Source organism: Tachysurus vachellii, chromosome 16 (genome assembly GCF_030014155.1).
Source record: "Tachysurus vachellii isolate PV-2020 chromosome 16, HZAU_Pvac_v1, whole genome shotgun sequence".
Classification (NCBI taxonomy): Eukaryota; Metazoa; Chordata; class Actinopteri; order Siluriformes; family Bagridae; genus Tachysurus; species Tachysurus vachellii.
Window position 1 is genome coordinate 12304523 of NC_083475.1, and position 20359 is coordinate 12324881.

A 20359-nucleotide genomic window follows, 5' to 3' on the forward strand; every position below is an offset into this window, starting at 1 on the left:
ACAACCATTTGGACTTTGCAGAAATGACCTTCACGTGACCGTTATTTACCACCCAATCTCAACCAGAAATGACTGAAGCTGTTCAGTGTCATTATGGACCAGAGCAAACTGAGTGCTTTCTCATTACTGAAGTGAAGTGTTGCTGAACGATACAAAAGAATGTGAGAGCAGGAAGTGTTCATGCAACATGGATATTTAAAATCAGCCTCAAATATCAGGAGGGTTTAGAGGGTTTATTTGTTCAGCTGAAGCCTGTAATAAATGAGTAAAAACAATCTTTCCTCAGACTGTGCTTAGAACAGCAAATGCCTTGTTTACTGAGAGCACACACCACTCACTAGTGTTTCTCACACACCCACTGTGTTAAATTACTGAGAGGCTCCGTGCTCCTTCTGCCCCTAACCACAAAATAATCAGAAAGAGCAGTCAGCAAAGTAGATACTGGCCACCAATCCTGTATGTGCACTTGATTTTTTAGGTTTCCTGTCCTCATTCAGAAGCATGATCGTGAACATGATTTAAATCAACATGTTAACGCTAATAAGCAAGAGAAAATATTATGATGCACATGCACCCATCAACAAAACCAACACAATTTGTAGCAAAACAGGAAGAAAGACATTGGGAATATTTGTTTTTCTCTTTCTTCCCGTTCACTATTGATGTATAAAAATGCTCGACACATTTAGCTACCTGGTAACACAATTTTAGACACAGTTTCTGTTGTCAGTGCAGATATATAGTAAATCCAATAGGACTGTTATGGAGTCCTGATGATTCTGTTTTCTAGCTTGGGCCAGTGCTGGACTAATGCAGTGCATTATGGTCATCTGATAAACAGTCAGAGATGTTACTGGTCTGAATAGAGTGACTTTGTTTCCTGTCATTTGTCACTGCATGACGCAGCATGATGAATTTTTTAATAAGGAATTAGGGCGTTAATAATCTAATATGAAATAAGTACTCATTAGTAAAAAAGACTTTAATTGTTACAATATTTGTATAAATTTCTATTTAATATAGACGCTTTAATCAGTGTCTTACTGTATGAAGTAAAACAGGTTCAATCAATATTTTTCCCTACTAAGCAACTAAAATGTTAGTTTAATTAGAATAGAAGACTTTATTTCTTCACATATCCCCATATTTGGAGGTTGGGGTCAAAATGCAGAGTCAGCCATAATACAGCGCTCCTGGACCAGAGAGGGATAAGGGCCTTGCTCAAGCACCCAACAGAGGAAGCTTGGCAGTGCTGGGGCTTGAACCCCAATCCTCTGATCAAGAGCCCAGAGCCTTAACTACATGAGCCGAACTCATAGTCGAACTCGATAACAACATAGTGGATGAGTCTAGTTTTTCTTCTTACTAATTTCAGACACAATTCCAACCTCTAATCAGTTCATCTGTTACATCATATGGTGGTGGAGGCAAGAGTTATAATCATAGTTATTACAATTATATTTTATTTTGTTCATCTGTAAACATATATCAGTAAAATGGTGTTGCCATGTTGATGTTAAATGCAGTGTTTACACTTTAAATTGTTAAAACATGTCTCAGCTCTAGATTTGTGTGTTGAAAGTCTGAACAGAATCATTAAGCCGACACACAAAGTTCACATAAGTCGACTTTCAAAATTCAAATAAAACACATGAAACAATATTACAAGTAAATCTATATCATTTTTCCTATAATGCCTCTCATATATTCACCTGTCCATGGAGAGCTGAGCCACGAGCGTAACGTCAGTCTGGTCTGCACTGGCCTCGTACTCGTAGTGCAGGAAGTAGAGGTGTGTGCGATGCACAGTGAAGCGCTCTCTCCGGAACTCATAACATGGGTCATCCTCATCAAGCTCCAGTAGAGTCTTCTGGAGCTGAAACCCAAACACAGCGGTCAGATTTAGCTTTAACAGTTACAGAGACACTGCGGTTCTTATACAGCATATTCTTACAAGAAGAGATAGATAAACTACAGGGAATGTTATTGAAATATAGGGTTTTTCCCACCTTTCAACTACATATAAAAATCTGTTGTGTTTTGTCGTCACCTGACGTTATTTGTTCACAGAAGTTGATGAGGACCACAGAATTATTATTTAGGCTCTGATAGCGAAATACATAAAAATGAAGAATGCTGCACTTTCTATTTGCCATAACCATAAATCCCAGGAGTACACCATTGGGTATGCCACTGGTAGGCATTACAATTTCCAGAATGAACAAGCATGTATAACTGTAATTATATGTGTAATGGAGCTATAAACAAAACAAATGTAGGTATTAAAATGAGTAATATGTTTTAAAAAAGACAATTGTAACGTCTGCATTTCATCTGCTGAAATACTTTAAACCGAAACCTCACGTGGAGCTGAGGAACGCTTGGCCAGCTAATTCCTGAGTGACTTCATTAGTCCAAGTATCCCATTAATGTGGTTTAAATAGCTTCTCAAACTCAGCAAAATCGACTGAACAGCATGCGTCTGCAGTTAAGACGGACCCATGAAATTGATTAGTGCAACAAATGCTGCATCAAAACCTTCTTGGGAAATGTCAAGCTGAGAGTGATTTGATTAATGAAGGATGCCAGTGATGTACTGAATTTGCTGTGTGTTGCTGCTCTGAAGGGCTAATCAGCCTGGAGAACCATAAAGCTTAGCAAAGAAAACGTCACGCTCTTATATGTAAATGAAGGAAAAAATAGATCAAATAATACACAGGGCAACACGGCGGAGCAGTGACTTGCATTCACAACACCAGGGTCTGATCCTGAGCCATCAGGTTATGTGGTTTTCCTCCTAACTATTTTTGGTCACTTCCCAATTTCCACCTACAGCCAGATATCCCTATCATATGACTGCTACCAGTCAGCGAGGGTGAAGTGAGGGGGTTTCCAAGACATGTGCAGCCAACTAAGCACAAATTTTTAAATGGCTGGTCATGCTGTGTCACATGACAACATGACACAGAGAAAGCTCTTGCTGTCCTCTTCTGCATACATGAGCTCACAAGCAGCCCGGATTGTCTAGTGTCACCGTGATTGACAGAGGAGGGAAAGTATGTGTGTATATCTGCCTTGCACAAAGTTTCCCAGATTAGACTCCAGATCCAGCAGTTATTAAAGACAATTGTAAATATTAAACATGCATTACATTAAAAGCAGACAAATATTGCATGTGACTGTCATTTTCCCTGGAAAAAAAGGACATTCTAACAAAGTTTCTAGCAATATTATGCACAGTGCCTTAGTAAGGAGTTGATTTTTCCATGCAAAAGATAATTCTGTTCTTTTATCTACTGTTAATAAAAATGTGTTCATGCATAACATACACACTGTTTGCGTATAATAATTGCACAAACATATTTCTGTTGTAGTTTAACACACTGTGCTTAAATGAAACAATATTGCATGAGCAAGAGTGTTTAAGTAAACAGTTATATTCTTGACAATATCTATCATTTGACATGTATGATGATGTCACTAAAACTACTGCTAGAACCGTTTTGAGCTTGGGATTAAAATGCAATATGTCCCAGTGTAGTTATACTGAATATTTAACACTGTTGGAATGCCACTCATCCAGTCACATTAGTAGACTGGACATGTACATGTTAATATAGTATATAATATTGAATATAATATACAATAAGTCTACTGCTTCATTGTCGGTGATGTTACATATTGTGTGTTAAGATCAAACATAAAAAAAGGATGCATTTTACCCTACAATGACCAAATTTTACCCGGATTCACACGGCCTGAATTTAGCCACGATTTAATCATCTGAGACAGATTTTGAAAATCCTAAAAGTTTTCTAGAATCCTAGGATAAAATCTGTAGTCTTTGATGGCTGGTTTGACTTGGTCACTGACATCCGAATAATGGCCTTTAATATTTATATATTTTTTTCCTCCGATGAAGTTCTGGCAGTGTCAGAAGTTTTCAGACACTTACCTGCAGTGTGACATCTCCATATGATGAGCGCCAACCAATGAGAACCAATAGAACCGCTGAACCGGCCGTGACTTGCTCAACACATGGTGATGCTGTTTTTTTTCTGTTTTTATAATCGAGGATTGTTATAAACAAAATTAATGCTACATATTTTTGTTTGCAGCTAACTGTCATTTTAGCGAGAGAACGAAGGTCTGAACATGTCACGGATTGATGACGTAAAACCCCAGACAAGACATTTGTGTGCGTCCGATTTTGACATTTTCCATACAGTCTGACACGATGGCAACTGAGATCCTACAGTGTGACATGGGGACCATGTTCATACAGTCTGACAAGCAACAATCGCAAAGGATTATGAAAAATATGAAAATGTATAGCCTGGCTTTACAACATTCCCGAATCCAAAATCAGGATTTTTAAATGGTTAATAGATCATTCTGATTATATAAAGTGGTGTTGAGGTCAAATTTGTCAACACACACACGCGCGCGCACACACACGCACGCACGCGCACACACACACACACGACAGGTTTGGCAGCTACTAAATGAACAACAATGCAAATCAAGACTCAGCCACTAAAAGCTAACCGGAGTCTATCTGCTACACTGTCAGGACATGGACACTTTCCAAACTGCATGTTCAGATCAGAGATATTTTTAATAAAGGTAAAAATATAGAGATATTCTTTGGTCATTGTCAGAGTGAATTAGACCATAAACAAACTAGCAATTTATTTATTTATTTACATATTTATTTATAAAAGTTTTAAAATTGACATGACTGACTATGCCTTGCTTAAAACAATGGTGCATGGACAGATGATAATGAATCGAATTTATTATAACCATTAGGAAATCCCAGACAGATGGAGGACTAAAACACCACACCAGATGGCTGAATCTCTCATGTTAAATCAGGTTAGATAAAACCAGTGATAAGTGCCATGCTCGATAAGGAGAACTGTAACGCTGTGTGAGAGCCAAATGCCATGCTGGAACTGGCTGATGAGCAATGACAGATCTAGAATCTAATCTAATCTAATCTAATCAATATCATCAGATCATAATCTAACACTAACACGAAATGCTCATTTCAATAATGGATGTAAATATCCATTAATTAGAATAGATTAGATTAAATATTGTTTAAACAGAATGGATTAGATTAAATAATGTTTTTAACAGAATAGATTAGATTAAATATTGTTTAAACAGAATAGATTAGATTAAATATTGTTTTTAACAGAATAGATTAGATTAAATATTGTTTAAACAGAATAGATTAGATTAAATATTGTTTTTAACAGAATAGATTAGATTAAATATTGTTTTTAACAGAATAGATTAGATTAAATATTGTTTTTAACAAAATAGATTAGATTAAATATTGTTTAAACAGAATAGATTAGATTAAATATTGTTTTTAACAAAATAGATTAGATTAAATATTGTTTAAACAGAATAGATTAGATTAAATATTGTTTTTAACAGAATAGATTAGATTAAATATTGTTTTTAACAGAATAGATTAGATTAAATATTGTTTTTAACAAAATAGATTAGATTAAATAATGTTTTTAACAGAATAGATTAGATTAAATATTGTTTAAACAGAATAGATTAGATTAAATATTGTTTTTAACAGAATAGATTAGATTAAATATTGTTTAAACAGAATAGATTAGATTAAATATTGTTTAAACAGAATAGATTAGATTAAATATAGTTTTTAACAGAATAGATTAGATTAAATATTGTTTTTAACAGAATAGATTAGATTAAATATTATTTAAAAAGAATAGATTAGATTAAATACTGTTTAAACAGAATAGATTAGATTAAATATTGTTTTTAACAGAATAGATTACATTAAATATTATTTAAAAAGAATAGATTAGATTAAATAATGTTTAAACAGAATAGATTAGATTAAATATTGATTGAATCGAATAGATTTCATTGTCATTTTAACAAGGCTGTCTGCATCCCTCTCAACGTGTAATGAACGGAGAGACTCTGATCAGGAATCGCATGATCATTAAAAACCGAGGATTAAAGTTTATTTTCTAAAATTCAGACCGAAACAACAGCTAATCGCTTCAGAGACGGTCAATGATATAAAGGCCCTAATTACATTTGTGCTGCCGTGCAGGTTGTAAAATTGAGAGATGTAATAACGTCATTTCCCCTGGTTAGCATTACTGATGATTACCTTCTTAAAACAGTGGTTATTGTGATCAATATTATGGATTTAACCAAGTAATGTGTCTGTGTATTTATGTTAACTAATATAAAATCAATACTGTTATAAAGTCATTATAATAGTCATCTCCAGTAGAGGAAGGGTATTTATTTATTTATTTATTTATTTTAACTGTTTGGAGTTCGACTTGCCGATTCGCCTCAAATGTGCCATTTGGCCACAGTTCAGCTCTGCTCCTGCTGATGAGTCAATGTTCCTGCAATGGCTTTTCTGAAATCTCTCAAATGTCTCCACTGATCTACTTCCACAAGGCTGATACTTTAAACTCAGCCATGACGGCTTTGTTATTGTGTAATTCAGTACCAGGTAATTGTTAGCCTTTGATTATGGAGTGAATTAGTGTTGGACTGACATTTATTCCAAAAAATTAAAATGCAAATAATGATTTAAGAAAAGGTGAAATGTGACAACTTCATTCGGTGTCACATTTGTATTATGTTTGTGTTTAATAAGACACGTACAGCTCTCGGTCTACCTCCTAAAGTCTTAATCAGTGTGTAAATTATGTCTGCTGAATCTACCATGAAGCTACAGGAGGAAACGTCTATGAATTAATTGCTAATTAATTACTTTCTTTATGCTATTTCAACAATTTAACTGTTACATCCAAAATCTAATAATGAACTAAGACTAAAACAATTTCTCATTAATTCAGATACTAAATACAAGCATGATGATTCTATGAAACAATGAACTGAATGTTACACACATAGTGCTAACATTTCTTATTTATTTATTTATTTATTTAATGTAATTAATTTTTTATTTTTTATTTTTATCAGCAAGAAATCCTGAGGCCTTCTCTGATTGCCCTGAAGGCCCTTTTCTCATGCAGCATCAGTGAATGCTGTGTCTTCGAATCAGGGAGTAAATGCAGCAACATAATCTGTATCATACTCCCGTGATCCTTCCACACACACTCACAACGTGTCTTACAAATAGTGTCTCATTATAAAGAGCACCTGCTGTTCTTGCTATGAGGGAAGAGAATGACCCAGAATGAGCGTGCACAGTCATATGAAAGACCCATCTGTGTTCCTCACCCACAGAGGCATCTGTCATCTCACAGAGAGAGAGAGAGAGAGAGAGAGAGAGAGAGAGAGAGAGAGAGAGATAGAGAGAACAAGTCACTCCATCATCTCACCTCTTACTGTATCCTATGAATTTTTTTCTTTCTTTCTATTGAATCAGTCGACTTAAATACATGAACTCAGTGTGCAGGAGTGGAGTGGGGAGGATGGATAATTTACTCATCCTCACTGGGTTCTCACTAGGGGAAAAACACAAAGGTCTGGATATTTCCTTTATTCTGTCTGCTAACTCTCAGGAGAACTGAATGTCATAATGATGTTTTGATGCAGGATTTTCAGATTTCTGTAAATCCTCCTCTACACATTGTTGCCATACAGCAACGTACGAATACTAGGACCTTTTTCTGATTATACTAATTGCTTGATTAGCTGAAGTCCCATTGTGTTTAAATCTGCCTTTAGATTATTGATAAATAACTTTTCAAAGTGCTCTTTTGAACTTTATCCAACTGGTACAACAACAAAGAAATGAATACTATAGAATGACTAAACAGTGAACAATTGCTCAGGAACAGCTCTATCTTTTATCTACCTTTTATTTTTATATATTTTTATTTATATATTTTTGCTGCTGTAACAGAGAAATTTTCCCATTGTGGGATGAATAAAGGTATATCTTATCTTATCTTATCTTATCTTATCTTATCTTATCTTATCTTATCTTATCTTATCTTATCTTATCTTATCTTATCTTATCTTATCTTATCTTATCTTATCTTATCTTATCTTATCTTATCTTATCTTATCTTATCCCTGCTCATTCATGCCATTATTCACTCAACCGAGCATGTGGCCACAGTGCAGAACATAAAATCATTCATATCCATGCAACAGCTTGAGTTCATCTTCACATCATACTGTAGAATATGTGAGTTTAGTGACTCTAGGCATGGTGTGGTTGTTTGTGCTGGTTTTTATTCGAGTTAATGGTGTGAAAAACAAAAAGAAATTCCAGCTGTTGAGTGGAAATGTTCCAATCATGATGAACAGAAAAGCATCGCACAACACATCAAACCTCAAGGTGGATAATTTCACTTGGTCACCTCAGCTTCCTGTTCCCAGCTGACAGGAGTGAACCCCATATAGTATTCTACAGTTGTAGCTCATCCACATCTGAGATCTTTTTTTAGTCTTTTGTACTCTGTGTGTATTTACACTTCTTGTTTATTCGGTTTGTACCTACATTCTCACTATTGTGGTCGGTTTCACTCGGACAGCCGAATAACTCCCTCCTCAGCAGGTTGCCGTCGTACTCCAGAAAGGTCAGATAAAGGTTCCTGAAAAACTCCACATGCTTGTTCTTCACCCGCAGCTTCTTAGGAGAGTTCCAGTGGATCACCTGGACAAATATGATAATGAAATGTAAATACAATTCCCATTAAAAGGATTTCAGAAACAATTTTAACATGTCCCATTGTGTCATATGACATTTTAACTGCACTCTGCTGTATTACACAGAAATTGCAGTTTTTTTGTTTTTACAATAATTTCTCCTAACGCAGAGTTTGTGCGGGTAAAGGCCAACACATCTCACTAGTGAGACACCTAATGCTAGATAGAATATCTTTACAAATGCTATAAAACAAACTTGGAGGAGAAACTGAACAGCCCTCCTCTTGGAAGAGAAACTGAACAGCCCTGCTCTTCTAGGAGAAACTGAACAGCCCTGCTCTTCTAGGAGAAACTGAACAGCCCTGCTCTTCTAGGAGAAACTGAACAGCCCTGCTCTTCTAGGAGAAACTGAACAGCCCTGCTCTTGGAGGAGAAACTGAACAGCCCTGCTCTTGGAGGAGAAACTGAACAGCCCTGCTCTTCTAGGAGAAACTGAACAGCCCTCCTCTTGGAGGAGAAACTGAACAGCCCTGCTCTTGGAGGAGAAACTGAACAGCCCTGCTCTTGGAGGAGAAACTGAACAGCCCTGCTCTTGGAGGAGAAACTGAACAGCCCTGCTCTTCTAGGAGAAACTGAACAGCCCTGCTCTTGGAGGAGAAACTGAACAGCCCTGCTCTTCTAGGAGAAACTGAACAGCCCTGCTCTTGGAGGAGAAACTGAACAGCCCTGCTCTTCTAGGAGAAACTGAACAGCCCTGCTCTTGGAGGAGAAACTGAACAGCCCTGCTCTTGGAGGAGAAACTGAACAGCCCTGCTCTTCTAGGAGAAACTGAACAGTCCTGCTCTTCTAGGAGAAACTGAACAGCCCTGCTCTTCTAGGAGAAACTGAACAGCCCTCCTCTTGGAGGAGAAACTGAACAGCCCTGCTCTTGGAGGAGAAACTGAACAGCCCTGCTCTTCTAGGAGAAACTGAACAGCCCTGCTCTTGGAGGAGAAACTGAACAGCCCTGCTCTTGGAGGAGAAACTGAACAGCCCTGCTCTTCTAGGAGAAACTGAACAGCCCTGCTCTTGGAGGAGAAACTGAACAGCCCTGCTCTTCTAGGAGAAACTGAACAGCCCTGCTCTTGGAGGAGAAACTGAACAGCCCTGCTCTTGGAGGAGAAACTGAACAGCCCTGCTCTTGGAGGAGAAACTGAACAGCCCTGCTCTTGGAGGAGAAACTGAACAGTCCTGCTCTTCTAGGAGAAACTGAACAGCCCTGCTCTTGGAGGAGAAACTGAACAGCCCTGCTCTTGGAGGAGAAACTGAACAGCCCTGCTCTTCTAGGAGAAACTGAACAGCCCTGCTCTTGGAGGAGAAACTGAACAGCCCTGCTCTTCTAGGAGAAACTGAACAGTCCTGCTCTTGGAGGAGAAACTGAACAGCCCTGCTCTTGGAGGAGAAACTGAACAGTCCTGCTCTTCTAGGAGAAACTGAACAGCCCTGCTCTTGGAGGAGAAACTGAACAGCCCTGCTCTTGGAGGAGAAACTGAACAGTCCTGCTCTTCTAGGAGAAACTGAACAGTCCTGCTCTTCTAGGAGAAACTGAACAGCCCTGCTCTTGGAGGAGAAACTGAACAGCCCTGCTCTTGGAGGAGAAACTGAACAGCCCTGCTCTTCTAGGAGAAACTGAACAGTCCTGCTCTTGGAGGAGAAACTGAACAGCCCTGCTCTTGGAGGAGAAACTGAACAGCCCTGCTCTGTATACACAAACTTTTACACCTGCAAGTGGCTAGTGTGACTGTGATTGACATGGAAAAAAGGGAAAGCTTCTCACACAGACAGCAGGGCCAATTATTCTGTCCTGAGCTCCTGTTGTGGCTGCCTGTGGCACCGTCCAGATTTGCCCTTTATCGCTGGTGCAAGCACTCGTAATATTGCACCAGTCAGAAGATGAATTTAGTCGTCAGAATCTAGTGTGCTGTTGCTCTATTAGGGAGTCATGAGGAGCAAATCATTGTTACACAGTAAATGATAAGGTGAGTTTAAGAGCCACAGAGGAGCAGAAGTTAGGACAGAGCAGAAGGTACAGGCAGTCACACCTCAGTCTCTCTCTCTCTCACACACACACACACACACACACACACACACTATAAAAGCAGATGGTGACAGTCAGCAGGAGAAAATCTTACATAGTCCAGCACTGACTCTTCTAAACTGCCTCTCCTTCATCAGCATGATGCAAGCTTTCATTTTCTCCACTACATATGTACTAGGTCTAGAATCTCTCTACGTTTTCAGTCTCGCCTTCTCTTCTTCCTCACCTTGAGGTCGGACACGTCTCTGTAGCACTTCTCAGAGCGCGTGTGATCCGACAGCTGGACATTCCAGAAGCAGGGCAGCTGGTGCACCAGGAAGGGGTTCTGTTTGATCACAGCGTTAAAGATGTCCTGCAAAGCACAAGACCGACATCTCACATTCCATTACATCAGCTACAAACAGACCTTGCAGCTCTCATGCCTCCTACTCACTCCACAGAAAAAAAAAGCAGGAATAAACAGTGATTTTGCAAGATTAACTGCCCCGTTGTGTTTAGAAAGTATCACGATCTCACATTTTAAACCATATTTCCATGATAAGGAGGTGTGGAGTTACTGACTACAGCTATTACATTCATTCACCTAAGAGCATGGAAAGTTAAAGTTTGTTTGTAAAAGCTATTACTGTGAAATGAACAGTATTAGGGAGGTGACAGTAAATCATTTTGATTCACGAATCAATGGTTTTCAATTTGACTTCAAAACAGATATTTGGAAATTAAGAACATTTCCAATACACTAAACAGTAATTTGCGTGAGTGATTCAAGCGATTTAAGAAATATCATAATGCACTGAAAGCATTCCTAATAGACTTCCATAATCATTTTTTGCCATATTTGTGTGTTATGCCTGGCTAAGCAGTGCGGCAAAGCGGAAGCGTGCTAGACCCACACTCCAGAACACGATGGCTCAACACCACGAGCAGCTAAAACCAATGAAACTGTCCTGTCTAACAGGGTTTTAGTGTAATGATGTGTCTAGTCTCAGACGTGTGTGTAGAGTGAGTAGAAGTTGTTCGGTGGAGACTACAAAGCACCTCTGTACAAAAAAAAACAGTGCTGTAAATGTAATGATGTCACTGAGGTCATGGTTAGCATGTGAATGCTGGCTGAGTCACTTGCTCTGTAGACACTGATCATAGCACAAACAGCCCATGTGTGAAAGGTGTATGGGAAAAATTCTAATGAATGAAATCATTGTTTTGTCTAATGCCAACATTGAAGTATTTTACCACAGCATGTTGTATTCTCGAATCAGACGAAGCGGATTATTTTTCCAGAACCGCAGCTCTGACTGTTCTCCTGACATAACATTAACAATAGCTGCACATTAACACACTCATTCTAATATGTTACTGTTTCTATAGTAACAGCTCGTTCACGTGGATTCACATGGATATCTTGGATGCTCCGCATAAAATAAGGCTAAGAATACGTTTAAAAATATGTACTGTTGTTTTAAAATATGCTGAGCATTTCTGTTACATGATGTTGATTTAACATTTACGGAGTGTGTCTCAGGTGTCAGCTAAGGGGGGAAAAATGGCTAAGTCTTCAGGACAGAGGAGTTTATGCTTTTTTCCGTTTCTCTGTCACTGGACAAGCTGCATTTTTGTCCTATTAAATAAAAAAAATAAATATAAAGTCAAAATCGTTGCCTGAACCTACTGTAACTTAAGTTCTACAACATCTATACTCTTGAACACTATTAAACAAAAAGTCTATCCTATATGCAGACAGTCGTGTTTGATCTCATTCCTGCAATCCTGCCAGAGAGACAGATCAAGGATTTAACATGCTATGGTAAATAAAAGTGATGCATTTGATATCAAAATATGGCCACATTTACTGGTAAAGATGTGTTTCAATGTCTTCTTAATTTGTAGAAATGTACAGAAAGATCTTTTATGCTGAGGTCAGTGGTGGCAGAATCATTATATATGGGCATCAGAGAATGAAGAAGAATGACATAAGCGGAGATAACAGCAAGTAGAGCAAGAGAGAACATCAATAGCTGAAGGACAAGGGCAGAATCTCTCTCCAGGTCCTTAAGCCACTCATGTTCTCAAAAGCTCTCTCTGAGGTGCTTAAAGATGGCATTTCACACAGAGCGAGAGAGAGCGAAAGAGAGAGAGAAAGAGAGCGAGAGAGAGCAAGAGAGAGAGAGAGAGAGAGAGAGAGAGAGAGAGAGAGAGAGAGAGAGAGAGAGCGAGAGAGAGAGAGAGCGAGAGAGAGAGAGAGAGCGAGAGGGAGAGAGAGAGAGAGAGAGAGAGAGAGAGAGAGAGAGAGAGAGAGAGAGAGAGAGAGAGAGAGAGAGAGAGAGAGAGAGAGAGAGAGAGAGAGAGAGAGAGAGAGAGAGAGAGAGAGAGAGAGAGAGGAGATCTCACCCTAAGCATGGATGATAAAGAAAAAACAAACCCTTAAGCCCTGGGATTGATTTTGCAGGAGAGGACAGATGCAGAGAGATACTTTAAAGCTAACTGTTTGAAGTGTGGCACTTGAAATAAAATTTGGATAGATGGTTCTGTGGATCAGACGTGCTGGACCCCGAGCTGCTGAAGCTGAACATACAGTAGGTCAAATCACACTCAGTCTCCGTCTGGAGTTCAAGAAGATGCTGTGGTAAGGAAGCTTTGCAATTTTTTTATGTTTAAGTGGAGCGTGTTGTTTGTATTGTAACTGTAATTTTCACTGCATGCAGCAGGGGGCTCTAAAGACTACAACTGCTCATTTAAATATTTATAACGAATATTTATTAAGGGAAAAAAACACAACCTGAGCAATACCTGATACATTGATCTACAATAATGTTGTGTATGTGTATGGACCTGATCAGCTAGTGATGTAGACAGCATGCTCATCAGCTCTCTCTCTGCTGTCAGTCTCCACATCTGCTCCCATCTCAGCTTCCTCAAGCGATCCAACAGCAGGAGAATTACACCTGTAACACACACACACACACACACACACACACACACACACACACACACACACACACACACATACACTGGACTAGGCCATATACATCACTATGATTAGCCCCAAATGATGTCCTTTCAATAATTATGACCTTGATAATGTCATCACCCATAAAGCCTAGCAATACCATGCCATCAGTCAGCTGCTAGCCACATGGTTAGAGTAAAAAGTCACATTAGGAGGCCCTCATCACGCACTGATGAGTGTCTGATTACTTTAAGCAGAATGGATGTGTTGCTGAACGCGGTGTGACAGTCGAGTGAATAATGCGACTGAAGAGTAATGAGGGTTATGCCATTTCTCTGGAGTGGCAGTGATCGTGCTGGATCGAATGCATCACAGAATTATTTCATGGTTAACTAACTGCAAGTGCACAGTGCATACCGGTGTGCAGAACGCACCAGTGAAGTATTTTCAAACAGTATTTAATACAGAAACAAAAGAATAATCCTAGAAATTCTTTTCTCACTCGCTATTCTCCATCAGTGCTCAGCTTCATACTAATGAGAAATCCAACATGAAGGTTTAGAGAAAGTAAACGCTGGACTACAGAAAAATGACTCACCTCAGAGAAAGTTATCTATCTATTAGATGATGAGAGTGATGGTGTTAATAATGGCATTAACATGATATTTGAGGCTTTGGCGATCGAACTGTTTGAGCAGTGTGTACAAGTGAGGGAGTGATGGAGCTCTATAGAGTAAAGGAATAAAACGCTGCTGCACCAGTCTCTTGGTGGAGATGAAGCAAGTACAAAAATCCCGATTGTACCACAATGTGCAGGTAGTTGAACAAAAGAAGGGAACCATCAATCAGAAAAATGATGGGGAAAAAAAAAAGAAGAAAAAAAAAATTCCTCATAAAATAAATCTTGGATGAGACTGAAGTTAAAGATTAATGTGCTGGTGCAGTTTTTCTTTTAATGACTTATAATTCATCATTGCGTTTTAATGCCAAAAAACATGATTTCTCAACAGTGTTCCGTCTCCATGAAACACATGACAACTACAGAAGATAACTGGCAGACTTTTCCAAAACACTTAGAGTTCTGTTAGTGTCCTCCCTCGGGGAAAGAGCTTAACACACTAACATTTTACACTTAACTGACTTTTATACCATCTGCTTAGAAGCTGCAGAACAATTACTAAAAGAAAGCTACAGGCAATGTTGCCCTAAACACACATTATTTCCTGAATACTGCTGCAGAAACCTTACAAGGAAATGTTGAAATATTTGTAATCTATGGTTTATATCTATAAACCCAAAGGACTTGTGCCGCTTGTCTTCGCTACCAGAGTCAATAGAAAGTGCTCTAATAGCAACACTGTTAAAGCCTCTTTGGTTTTGCAGAGGAAAAGGACTTAAGGGAAAATGTAACGGAAGCAAAGAAACCTATTCCGGAGATCGAATCTAATCTGTTTCTTTAGGCACTCGATCAAGCAGACTTTTTATCATTCTCCTTCAGCCTAGTGTGTAGAGGGAGTTTTTTTTTCCACATAGTTCACACAAATAAATTTATCCATGTTTTTACGTCAAATACATTTAAAATCTGGTGGAAATCGATTTTTGCCACAAAGGAATGATATGCATGCAGCTCAGGCTATTAACAATGTTATAGTTATTTTATACTACAGGTAAAATGTAGGGGTTTAATCATATATCATATTGTTTATGATCATTCTGTTCATTACAGAACTCTTGAACTGATACGTGTGCGTACTAAACAACATTCCTGTTTATCTCGATCAGGGTACAGTACAGAGAGAGTAACATGACGCTGACAGAACAACTTGCTAACAGCATAATGTGGACTAAAAAACTTGTGCAAGGGAACTAAGCTTTCATTTATCTTTAATTGTTTAATTGGTTCGTTATATGCTGGTAAGAGTCTGAACGGATCACATAACACTTTGCAAACACTGTGCTATTATTGTACTTTTAAAATGTTGGAAATGGAAATCTGAGACACATTCATCAAGATCATATTTTTGAAATCTCAGCCAAATAGATTTTTGTGCATCGTGGCAATTCTACTAGAATTACAGTCTCACTAACCAGTGTTGAAGCCTCGACCTAGAGCTGGCCAAGGTCGATGGTTCTTCCACAGGTTCCCCAAATACCAGTCACTCTGATTCTCCACCAGACCAAGCACCTGCTGACCTGAGAGAGAGAGATAGAGAGAGATAGGTGAAGAAGAAGAAGAAGAGAGAGTGAAAGAGAGAGTGAGAGACAGTGAGTAAGAGAGAGAGAGAGAAAGAGAGACAGAGAGTGAGAAAAAGAGAGTGCGAGACAGCGAGTAAGAGAGAGAGAGAGAGAGAGAGAGAGATAGGGAGAGAGAATGAGAGAGAGATAGGGAGAGAGAGAGAGAGAGAGAAAGAGAGACAGAGAGTGAGAAAAAGAGTGAGAGACAGCGAGTAAGAGAGAGAGAGAGAGAGAGAGAGAGAGAGAGAGAGAGAGAGAGAGATAGGGAGAGAGAGAGAGAGAGATATAGGTGAAGAACAAGAAGAAGAGAGAGAGATAGAGTGAGAAAGAGAGAGTGAGAGACAGCGAGTAAGAGAGAGAGAGAGACAGAGAGAGAGAAGAAGAAGAGAAAGTGTCAGAGTGTAAAAAAAGAAAGCGTGTGAGACAGACAGAGACAGACAGATTGAGAGAGTGAGAGAGAGAGAATAATTACTTGCAGTCTATCTTCCAAGTTCTTTATTAATCTATTTATGGGTAACTGAAAGCCTTCACCTTCATGACGTCCTTGTCTGATTGGCCAAATGAAATAAAGTGACTGCTCATTTGCATAAAGTTTTTTTTTAGTACCACACAGCGAGACAGATCTTCAGCTGCAAGAGAGACACGCACTCTAATATTTTCTAACCTGCACGGTCAGGAGCTTGGCCTGATAACTGCAGCTAATGCAGGTCTGTCTTTAACTGTAATACAGCGGATTTGTGCTTTATTTAACCCAGTAATGTCACACGATATTGTTAACGGTGTAATCCATGTCCTCCAATGTGCCATCATGCTTATTTTAAACCACTATGCTATGAGTTAGACACTTTATCAGCACAGTAATATAACAGCAAAGTAAAGTTACTGCTCCACTGCAAAGGCAAGCGGAAGATTCTCCTGCTTTCTTAGTGCAGTTTGACTGAATTCTCTACAACAATGCATTATTATCTTGTAGCTTTAAAAGAAATCAATGCTTAGGATTGGACTGGGTCAGAATAATGTCATCTGGGTCAGAATAATGTCATCAATTATTCTGGGTCAGAATAATGTCATCATTTTATGTATTATGTATTTCTGAGAATGAGCATGAGCACATGTCCTGAAGTCCTTCTGTTCATCTGTGCAAGAACAACTTTTAAAGACTGAAATATGAAGCACTTTGCCTGCACAGTTGATGAAGGACATCATCAAAACACTGCAGAGAAGGAACTCATTATTCAAAGCTATTTACAAAAATAAGCTATTGGAAAACAGACACTACTTGCCACAGATCAGAAAGGATGAGAGGTGAAGCAATAAAATAAAACGGTGTCTGATTACAGTACAAATATCACAGATGGTGTCTTAGCAGGAAATGAGGCAAAGGGAACACATTTGCCTTTAGGGGGATGACTATGGAGAGCAATAATGCAAGTGTGTGTGTGTGTGTGTGTGTGTGTGTGTGTGTGTGTGTGTGTGTGTGTGTGTGTTAGTAAGATACTGTTTGAAATTAAGAAATAATTGTCCTGAAAGGGACAAGAGAGCAATAATTGTGTGTGTGTGTGTGTGTGTGTGTGTGTGTGTGTGTGTGTCTGTGCATCCCCCAAAGGCAACACCCACAGTGCAAGTTTAATGAAGGCCACGAGCTAGATTAATGAGTGCCGATCCATAACACACACCGCAAGTCATATAAGTCACACAAGTCATAGTAACACCACAGGATGACCAGGAGCAAAGAATAAATAAGAAAACAGAACTTTCCACATTAATATGAACACATCATTTTGTGGTATTCACATGCCATTGTTTTATAAATGGCATCTACACCATATTACAGAGCGCCAAGTCTACAGTAAATCATGAAAACATTCAACTTACTGATAGAGAAGAGACAAACAGAGAGAATGTGAAAATAAATCTAAAAAGAAATATATAAAAAGAAAAAAGAAGCAGAATTATGGAGCCAGAACAACAACAACAACAAAAAGATTCTTTTGTATAACATTGAATAAAATTGGGAGCTTTATATTTACATCTACCTTAAAAACATTTCATAGCATCTTACCCACATAATCAGAGGCTTAACACAATCTTTACACACAATCAGTTGAATTAAGATGTGACGGCACTCGCTGCCACGGTCGTGTTTAGCCGTAAACTTTTGATGAACTCTATTAATCCTTATCAGAGGTGCTGTCGTTATCAGCGGGATGGGCAGCAGATTTATTCATACACAAACCCAGTTAAGTCCGATTAAATGGAAACCTATCACGCATGCATGTAATTAAATGGGGTAGAAGATTCTAATCAAATTTTCAGCAGAATCTCTAATGCTGGAGCAGATAAATAAGCAGCACCATGAGCACCACATGAAAACACACTCGCATTCAATTATATCTGTCATGATTTTACAGTTAAACTGAGAATAAAAATGCAAATTAAGATTTGAATGTAGATTAGATTTCAGACAGTTTGTCTTTGTTTTTATTCCTTTACAGCTGCAATAAATAAAGAAATCTTAAATTTTGCTTCTTTCTAGAAATAAATGCTTAATATAATGTCCCAATGTGCCAAACATGATTATTTCAAGCTTGAAATAGTACAATATCTAAAAACAGGCTTCAATAATCTTATATTTGGTTTGTTGTAATCTTTTAATAGGGAATATATGATACTTTTAACTATATTCAAGATATTTTCACTTGCTAAGATGCTGTTTCAGATTCGGTCAACATTTAATGTAGACTTCATGTATATTTATATTTTATACTAATACTAAGCTCACTGCTGGAGAAAAGCTGCACACATGCATGCCCCTCTATATATAATATGTATTGTATCACTTGCTCTGCCTCTTTATTACATATGCTACCTGTATATATGTTAAATGCACATTCTCACCTATTCAGGCTACGTTTTCAAGAAAACAAGACGACAGCCTGACGAGCTGTTTTTTTGCTCTGCACTCGTCCCACACGGTTGTGTATTTCCCCGTTTGTGTAGTCTTGCATATGGTTAGGAGTTGCACCATGGTCCTTGAGAAGCTACCGCTCTTTCCAATGTACACGCTATTTGAATTCTTTCACTCCAACCTAACTATGTCTTAATGGACCTTGCTTTGTGCAACTTAGTTCCGATGACAAGATATTATAATGCTATAGTGTACAAAAACATCTATATAACTTATTGATGATGGTCAGGAATCCACATACAGCACTTGAGTACATTCCATTAAGTTAAAATGAATGGTAGTTATGCCTTCATTGATGGATACCAAAAAATCCTTGGATCTATAGAATCTATTGAATATAAAGAAACTAAAGCTAGACTAAGTAATAACTAACCATATAAAACTGTATCTGGCTTTCCTGTAGTACTCCTTTGTCATTTTAGCAGCGTACATTGCAAACATGCCAAGTGCACTCCATAATACACTGCATGTTCAACTCCCTTCATGCAGTTGAGTGGAATTTTGAGTTTTTGTTTGGAGATAGAAGCCTGAAAAGAACCCCCTAGAGAACAGACCCTACTTTATCTTATGCGTTTACCACAGAAACTAAAAGCCGAGGAAGGTAAAAGAGAGTAGGAGCTAAATTCACATCTGCTAACAGTCACACACTTCAGAGAATATTACAGAACTGCCTCAAACTAAAACTGCTTTCAGAAATATCAATTGAAGCCCAAAAAAGAGACAGTGAAGTGAAATTTAGCAAAAAGGAAAGCGGGGATGATGATGGGAGTGAACGGAAGAGACAGAGCAAATGTATGCAATAAAAACTGAGGAAATAAGTGGTGGAGAATAGGGAAGGAGAAAGGGAGAGAGAACGAGTTCAGGAACGTGACGCCGCATGATAAATTCTATTCATGAGGCGATTTCATTCGGAACACTGCCATTTTCCCGGAGACAAAGGTGGTGAGCTGTCTTTACTGGGAGCTTGAGAGTCATGAGAGGAACTGAAAGATATGAAGGCACTGTGTTAGTGTGTGATTGTGAGTGTGTGTGTGAGGGTGTGTGGCAATCCAGTTTCTCTCCCACTGAGCTTCCACTTGACACACTGCCACACTCACAGTGCTACCAAACATCATTTAACTGCTGCCACTGCTGATTCGCAGCCTGGGCTCATGGTGAAAGTCTGACGACTGAAAAATACTGATAATAATTCAAATAGAACTAAACTTTCCCTGTACGCCATCATGATTTAATCAATTTTCACTTCATCACATAAAATCTACAAACCCTAGCTTTAAAAGACATCTAGCATTTTGCAAACCAAAATATGTAATCATTTACACGGCATGTTGTCTAATGCCATTTTGTTCGATAATGCAATGTTGAATCAGTGGCTGGTTTAGATATTAAATCTGAGGCCAGAAACAAATTCGACTACATCAGTTACTCACCGTTAATATTTTCATGTCTGTAATGCCGTGACTCTTCCTAATGGCAAGTGGGTAAA

At 38.4% G+C, this 20359-nt stretch overlaps 1 protein-coding gene across 2 annotated transcripts in view; it reads right to left on the reverse strand.

Moving 5' to 3' along the window:
* LOC132859251 (xylosyl- and glucuronyltransferase LARGE1) overlaps positions 1-20359 on the reverse strand; it is a 60721-nt gene that overhangs the window by 6332 nt on the left and 34030 nt on the right. For both annotated transcript variants that reach the window (XM_060889919.1, XM_060889920.1), the window contains exons 7-11: positions 15759-15863; positions 13553-13665; positions 10950-11075; positions 8498-8653; positions 1713-1876 (exon numbers count right to left, since the gene is read on the reverse strand). In XM_060889919.1, the coding sequence (XP_060745902.1) occupies positions 1713-1876; positions 8498-8653; positions 10950-11075; positions 13553-13665; positions 15759-15863 (664 nt within the window). The remainder of the gene's footprint in view (positions 1-1712; positions 1877-8497; positions 8654-10949; positions 11076-13552; positions 13666-15758; positions 15864-20359) is intronic.